The sequence below is a fragment of the Microtus oregoni genome, unplaced genomic scaffold (genome assembly GCF_018167655.1).
Source record: "Microtus oregoni isolate MIOR12 unplaced genomic scaffold, Mior012 000002F_ref0000024, whole genome shotgun sequence".
Classification (NCBI taxonomy): Eukaryota; Metazoa; Chordata; class Mammalia; order Rodentia; family Cricetidae; genus Microtus; species Microtus oregoni.
In genome coordinates this window covers 10,871,220-10,879,707 of record NW_024543061.1, presented here as the reverse complement: position 1 = coordinate 10,879,707, position 8,488 = coordinate 10,871,220, and the positions used below count along the sequence as shown (strand labels likewise).

The window sequence follows — 8,488 nt, the reverse complement described above, 5'->3', positions numbered from 1 at the left end:
CTTACCCCTGGACCCAGCAATACCACTCCTGGGAATATACCCAAGAGATGCCCTATCACATGACAAGAGCATTTGTTCAACTATGTTCATAGCAGTATTATTTGTAATAGGCAGAACCTGGAAACAACCTAGATGCCCTTCAATGGAAGAATGGATGAAGAAAGTGTGGAATATCTACACATTAAATTACTATGCTGCGGTAAAAAACAATGACTTCTCGAATTTTGCATGCAAATGGATGGAAATAGAAAACACTATCCTGAGTGAGGTATCCCAGAGCCAAAAAGATGAACATAGGATGTACTCACTCATAATTGGTTTCTAGCCATAAACAAGGGTCACGGAGACTACACTTGGTGATCCCAAAGAAGCTAAGTAAGAAGGTGAACCAAAGGAAAAGCATATAGTTGTCCTCTTGGCTATGGGAAGTAGACAAAATTGCCGGGGAGAAAATTGAGATCTTGGGGGTGAGGTGGGATAAGGGGAGATGGGGAGAGAGGGGGGAGAGAGGGAGAATGGGGGGGAGCTTGGGAAAGGGGGAGGATTGGGATGAAGGAAGGTTGGATGGGGGAGCACGGAAGCACGGTTCTTAGTTAAGGGAGCCACCTTAGGGTTGGCAAGAGACTTGAACCTAGAGTGGCTCCCAGATACCCAAGCCGAGGTCCCCAGTTAGTTCCTTGGGCAGTTGAGGATGGGGAACCTGAAATGACCCTATCCTAGAGCAATACTGACGAATATCTTGCATATCATCATAGAACCTTCATCTGGTGATGGATGGAGACAGAGACAGAGACCCACACTGGAGCACTGGACTAAGCTCCCAAGGTCCCGATGAGGAGCAGAAGGAGGGAGAACATGAGCAAAGAAGTCGGGACCACGAGGGGAGCACCCACCCACTGAGACAGTGGAGCTGATCTATTGGGAGCTCACCAAGGCCAGCTGGACTGTGACTGAAAAAGCATGGGATAAAACTGGACTCTCTGAGCATGGCCAACAATGAGGGCTGATGAGAACCCAAGGACAATGGCACGGGGTTTTGAACCTACGTAATGTGCTGGCTTTGTGGGAGCCTAGCCAGTTTGGATGTTCACCTTCCTAGAAATGCACGGAGGGGGGAGGACCTAGGACTTACCACTGGGCAGGGAGATCTGACTGCTCTTTGGGCTGGAGAAGGAGGGGGAGAGGAGTGGGGGGAGGGGGGGAAGGGTGGGAGGAGGGGGATGGAAATGGGAGGCTGGGAGGAGGAGGAAATTTGTTTGTTTTTTTTTTTTTTTGTCTTTTCTCAATAAAAAAAAAAAAGAACACCTCATTGATTTCTGTCTGTGAGAGCAGTATGTTGATCTCTTTCAGGGATTGCTCACACTACCCATGACTGTATTTTTGCCCGCTGATTGACACCAGTCACTCACATACACTGTCCAGTCATTTCTTTATGTATTTGATTACTGCTTTGCATGAGAAACTCCAGCCCTGCCCAGCTGCTCAGAATGTATAAAGCAGGCCTTTTTGGAAAGAACTGAGCTACATCAGGAAGGCAGAGGGAACAATATGGAGTCACAGACCCAAATACTCATGTCCCTGCTGCTCTGGGTGTCTGGTGAGAAATTTAAATGTATTATAATCTTTTTGGAGTGACATCTTTGTATAAAAGAAATTTACAATTAGCACTAGGACACTATTTCTTACACTACTGTAAAAGATATACACTCTGACAATATGACATTATGACCCTATAAAATGACAAATTTTGTCTGTATTAAATTCTGTGTGTTTTTTTTATTACTTATGATCATTTGTTTTTCTGATTGCAGGTGCCTGTGCAGATATCAAAATGACCCAGTCTCCATCTTCCTTGGCTGTGTCAGTAGGAGAGAAGATCACTATCAGCTGCAGGGCCAGTCAGAGTCTTTACAACAGTAACACCAAGAAGAACTACTTGAACTGGTACCAGCAGAAACCAGGGCAGTCTCCTAAAACACTAATCTACTGGGCATCCACTCGGAAAACTGGGGTTCCTGATCGCTTCACAGGCAGTGGATCTGAGACAGATTTCACTCTCACCAACAACACTGTCCAGGCTGAAGACTTGGCAGATTATTACTGCCAGCAGTGGTATAGCACTCCTTCCACAGTACTTCAGCCTCCAACAAAAACCTCTTCTGAGAGTCTCACTATGTGCCTTCATCCTGCACAACCCTGGTCTTTACACTTCCCCCTTCTGTCTTAGAGTCAGTGTTTCTGAAACTCTGATGAAAGAGTTCGCAGAGCTCAGCGAACTGTAATGCGTTCAATGTCTCTTTTGTTTTTGGTATGAAAGTTTTATACAAAACTGCAAAGGAGAACTAAGTTACCACAAGCTCTGTTTCTTGAATATATGAGGTCCTTAGCTTTTTATACTTCTGGGGCTCCAGTGTCAATCAGTAGACTCTATGGGCTGAAGTGATGATGACTACAAGCTGTATTTCATTTTGGAAGCTCTAGGGAAAAATGTTCCCTGCATTTATAGATTTTAGAAGGCTTCTTACTTCCTTACTGACGTCCAGTTCTTCTGTTTTTTTTTCTTTAACTTTTTATTGTGTTCTAGTCAGTTAAGTACCTTTCTCTGTGACCATGAGAGTGTACATTTGTGTGTCTGTCTGTATGTGTGTGTATATTTCTAGGTGTACATCTGACATGGTATAGATACGGAGGTTAGAGGACAGCCTGGACTTGATCTTATCTTTGTCATTTGGGTTCTGGGATTCAAATTGAGGTTTGATATCAGGCTTGCTGTCAAGTGTCTTTGTCATGTGAGTCACCTTGTTGCTCCTTAAAATCTTTTATTGATTTAAATTTACTTTACATAATTTTCTTAAATGCAAGATTTTTCCAGTATGTCATATATTTTGAACATATGCACTTAACCTTCCCCATTTCTCCTTCCCTTTCCTGCAATCTTTTCTTACAGAGTATCTTCTAATTTTCACTCTGTCTGTCATATTATTTGCACTCCCATACCCAAACACCCATGTTCATACACACATGCCCACACACGCACACCCACATACACACGTATGTACACTTATAGACAGAGATACACATATATCCTCATGCATACACACACACACACACACAGCCTTTGAAGATTCTAAATATGTGGATTCTAAGTTTGTAAAGGAAGGAAATTGTGGAATTTTTTTTTGTCTTTGTTTTGGGGATCACATCTCCTCTTTAAGACTCTGTATCTGACTCCCAATTGTGGAGACAAAGGCACCTTCCTACACTCTAATGTTGATATAATATTGTATCAATAAATCCTGCCTTCAAGTATTTATATGTCATATCAATTAATAAGGCTCAGTTTTAAGGGGTATATATTGTTATCACATGTATAAAATATTCTAACTATGTCCACATCATAATTAAGAAACTTATCCTATTTTGAAGATATGTCATGGAACAAGTTTGTTACAAATTGCATAAAATTAATGGAGATTTCCAAATACCTTAAAGCAGACTGATTCTGGTCAGTGAGACCTTGAATATAGTTTGCTACATTTAGAAAAGTCTCAAATAAATGAAAAGAGGTACTTAAACCCACAGATAAGAATTATAATACACAAACATAAGATCATGAAAAATCAAACCAAAATTATACACCAAAGGATCTTAATTCACTCAAGGATTCAACTCAAATATCAGAAATGGGTATTATATTGAGTGATGATTTAAAAACATATTCATAAAGTAGTTAATTACCACAACAGATACAAACAAAATATTTATTCAGCCAAGGATGTACTGAGAAAGGCTAGTAAAATATAGGAAAACACAAACAAGATGGATAAAATAATCAGCAACATGGCAGAATATGTGAACAAGGGAAAATCAGAATTAAAATGTTTGTAAAATTTCAGTGTATCAAATACAGCACACAGTGAAGGGACACCTATAAGTGCAAGCATGTGGCTCTGGTAGGCCTTGCCCTTTCTCCCCATTTGCCTCTACCTCTGCTAAAACTATTAGATTACATTCCTGAAGCAAGACACAAGATCAATTTGCTTATATGGACAATCCTTCAATCAGAGGCTATCAAGGTCCAACTCTTAAAGAATCTAAATCCAGCAATCAAAGTCCTCATTGGCTCACGTAATTAACATATCCACTAAAATTAAACATCTCATCCTATCACTGGGTTTCTGCCTTCATAAAACTATCATTTTCCTATGTGGTTTATCTGGCTCTCTTTATTAACATGCAGTCCTTTTTAATCCATGAAAAATACTCCAATGCCCTTTCCAGGGTTACAATCCCATTCTCACTCTTCCTCTATATTCTGCCTTTTCATTTATTCCTTGCTTTCTGCTCATCCGGGGAAAAACAAACATATGCTTTGTACTGAGAACTAATCTTATGGGTCCTGAGCCTATGCTTTTCCTTTCACACAGAACAAAAAAAAATCCCCATAAGACTCAATAAAATGGAGGAATGTCAATGGAGCCCATTGACATTAAGTGATATTAATGACCAGTGGTAGTTAACTCCGGTCACTTTTTTAGTAGTAGGGTTTGTGTGTTTCCCTTCTTTGAGATGCGCTGGTGAAAGGTCTCTAGATGACTGAGTTATTGTGGGCATTGTTGGACTCCTTGGTTAGTGATTTTCCTTCTATAATTTTCTGTAAGGCTGGATTTGTGGCTACGTATTGTTTGAATTTGTTTTTATCCTGGAAAATTTTGTTTTCTCCATTTATAGTGAACGAAAGCTTGGCTGGATATAGTAGTCTGGGCTTGCATCCATGATCTCTTAGTTTTTGCAGTACATCTATCCAGGACCTTCTGGCTTTCATGGTTTCCATAGAGAAGTCAGGTGTAAGTCTGATAGGTTTACCTTTATAAGTAACTTGGCCTTTTTCCTTTGCAGCTTAATATTCTTTCTTTATTCCGTATATTTTGTGTTTTGATTATTATATGGCGAGGGGATGTTTTTTTTTTTTTTGATCCAGCCTATTTGGTGTTCTGTATGCTTCTTGAACCTTCATAGGTACCTCTTTCTTCGGGTTGGGAAAGTTTTCTTCTATAATTTTATTAAGTATATTTTCTGTACCGTTGAGCTGCACTTCTTCTCCTTCTTCTACTCCAATTATTCTTAGGTTTGGTCTTTTTATTGTGTCCCAAATTTCCTGAATGTTTTGTGATGAGAATTTGTTGGTTTTGCTGTTTTCTTTGATCAGTGTGTTTATTTTTTCTATGGTATCTTCAGTGTCTGATATTCTCTCTTCTATCTCTTGTAATCTGTTGTTAGTACTTGTTTCTGTCATTCCTGTTCGTTTACCCAGATTTTCCATCTCTATTCTTCCCTCGGTTTGTGCTTTCTTCATTGCTTCCATTTCATTCTTCATGTCTTGAACCGCTTCCCTAACCTGTTTGATTGCTTTTTCTTGTTTCTCTTGGTTTTCTTGCGTGTCTTTGAGCGATTTATTCATTTCCTCTACCTTTTTGTTTGTAATCTCTAATTGTTTATGGCAGTTTTTCACCTCCTGTTTAAGGTCCTCTATTATTTTCATATAGTTCACTTTTGAGTCGATTTCTTCTATTTCTTCAGGAGTAGGGTGTACAAGTCTTCTTATTTCGGGATCCCTGGTTTCTGGTGGTGTCATGTTGCCATTCAGATTGTTGGAGGAATTCTTGGATTGGCGCCTTCCCATCTCTTCCTTCAAATGGAGCCAGGAGAGGCCTGGTCTCTTGGTCCAGTCTTTGCTGTGATTGACTCTCAGGGTATATCTCTTCAGTGTAGAAGCAGGAACCGTTCCCGTCCAGATGGGATTCCTCTGCAACTGTCCTGATGGGATTCCTCAGCAACTAAACAGGGCCGCCGGTAGCCCAATGATCCAGGGCCAACAGGATGAATGGAGCAGGGGAGGGGTGGTATCCAGGAGCGCGCAGGAAGCCTGGCGCCAGAGCTGAAGGTGCCCGGCTCCCTTACAGGGGACCCTGAGGCCTGCCCGGCTGGCAGGCACTCACCCCTCTGGGTGGGTCGCCTTAGTTTAGGAGCTTAAGACTGTAGTTGAGCACTGGTCCTAGCATACAGCAGGGCAGGGTTGGGGAGGGGTGCTGGGGGTGCTGGGTCGTGCGAAAGAAAGACAGCCCTGCAGAAGGAGCTGGGGGAGGGGGTTTGTGCTCTCTTCCGGGGACAGTCCGCCCTGGGTAGCACACACTCACCCGTCCTGATGGGATTCCTCAGCAACTAAACAGGGCCGCCGGTAGCCCAATGATCCAGGGCCAACAGGATGAATGGAGCAGGGTGGGGGTGGTATCCAGGAGCGCGCAGGAAGCCTGGCGCCGGAGCTGAAGGTGCCCGGCTCCCTTACAGGGGACCCTGAGGCCTGCCCGGCTGGCATGCACTCACCGCTCTGGGTGGTCGCCTTAGTTTAGGAGCTTAAGACTGTAGTTGAGCACTGGTCCTAGCATACAGCAGGGCAGGGTTGGGGAGGGGTGCTGGGTCGTGCGAAAGAAAAGCTCAATACTCTAATTTGTAAATTATCTTATAAAATGCATTATAGGAAGAACACTCTTGGTATGTTGGTCTACATCAATGACTTTTTGAAAAAAAAATTATGTTTGTTTCTTCCTCTTTATTTACCACAATTTATCATCTTGTTTCAGTTCCCTTAAATGTGCAGATGACACTTGTTTGTTTCTGCAGGTTGTACTCTTGCTTTGAGATTTAATATTCTTTCATCTCAAGCTTAATGTCCTTCAGGATTTACACAGAGTGAAACTTGGTCTGTTTTTTGTTTTTTGTTTTTTTTTTTAGTAAAGAAATTAGACTACTATGTCGGTGGCATTCTTCATTGTTCGCTATATAAGTGTGGTTATATATAGAAAGAAATGAACAAAATAAACCTCAATTGTCTATCTATCTTTCTTATTTTCCTCTCTCCACCATTTCTCTCTTTTATTGAATTTTTTACTATAAGTTTATTTTGCGATATTTTGAACATATTTTAACATTTCAATTGTAATGTTAATTTTAGACAGCTTTCCTAACGTTTCTGCAACTGATTTTAAAATGTTGTGGATTTTGACACAAAGCTGATACTAGAGTGTCTAATTGATTTCTGTTTGAGCACTGTAAGATGATAGCATTCAGTGATTGCTCACACTTTCAATGATGTTATATTTGCCTGTTGATGGACACCCGGTACACACACACACTGCACATTCATTTCCTTATGAATTTGTTAACTGCTTTGCATGGGCCCCGTCAACGCAGACCAACCACCTAAAATTTATCAACCAAACCTTCTCAGTGAGAACATCAGACAGGCAGAGGGAGCAACATGATGTCTCAAACCCAGGTTCTCATGGCCCTGGTGTTCTGGGTTTCTGGTGAGAAATTCTAAAGTATTATCATCTATTAACGTCACTTCTTCTATATAAGACATTCATAATGTGTGCTATGAGACAATACGTCTTACTCAATGCTTCTCTGAAAATACCATATTACAAAGATATAAAATGACAAATTTCAACTGCTACTATATTGTTTTTTTTATATTATGCATCATCATTTTCTATTGCTGATTGCAGGTGCCTGTGCAGATATTGTGATGACCCAGTCTCCATCCTCCCTGGCTGTGTCAGCAGGAGAGAAAGTCACCATCAGCTGCAGGTCCAGTCAGAGTCTTTTATACAGTGGAAACCAGAAGAACTACCTGGCCTGGTACCAGCAGAAACCAGGACAGGCTCCTAAACTACTGATCTACTTGGCATCCACTCGGCACACTGGGGTCCCTGATCGCTTCACAGGCAGTGGATCTGGGACAGATTTCACTCTCACCATCAGCAGTGTTCAGGCTGAAGACCTGGCAGATTACTACTGTCAGCAAACTCTCAGCACTCCTCCCACAGTGCTTCAGCCTCCAACAAAAACATCTCTGAGATTCTCAGCAGCTGTCTGCCCCACACAGCCCTGGACCTGCACACTTCCCCCTGCTTCTTGAGGCTGGTGTGTTCAAACCGTGGTGCAAAAGTTGGAGGATCCCAGAAAAAATAATGGGTTCAATGTCTCTTATGTCTATAGTTATGAAAAAATCCTTTAAATGAAAATGTAAAAAAGAACTCAGTATTATCTTTATATTCCTTCTGTAACACTTTAACACACTTCTGTTGTTTGAATATGAAGAAATTTTTTAATACTTCTGGAATTTTATTGTCCATCATAAGACTCTATGCACAGAAGTAGAGGTGATGGCAAGGTTTGGAAGCTCTAGGAAAAATGTTACTGCTCTTTTACTGAATTCTGTGGTGCTTTCTTATTTCCTTACTACAAATTGGAACTCCAGCATGTCCTAGCTAAATGTACATAAAACCTGATAGGGCTTGGAAAGGATTTCTAGAAACTAGAAAACATAGTTTAGTCACATTTCTTTTTTCAAATGGGCTCTGCTTGTTGGCAGCATGTTGCAGCTCCATTAAGATAGTTCTTTCTGGTACAAAGGTGGAAGAAA

General features: G+C 41.3%; 2 gene segments (V, D, J or C); both read left to right on the top strand.

Annotated features, from left to right (window-relative positions):
- The first annotated feature begins 1,548 nt into the window (after positions 1–1,548).
- On the top strand, positions 1,549–2,227 carry LOC121433399. The segment is given in 2 exon segments: positions 1,549–1,597; positions 1,812–2,227. Coding segments are annotated over 2 exon segments (465 nt in total).
- A 5,074-nt stretch (positions 2,228–7,301) lies between these two features.
- Positions 7,302–7,981, top strand: LOC121433388. The segment is given in 2 exon segments: positions 7,302–7,367; positions 7,569–7,981. Coding segments are annotated over 2 exon segments (462 nt in total).
- Positions 7,982–8,488: the final 507 nt, after the last annotated feature.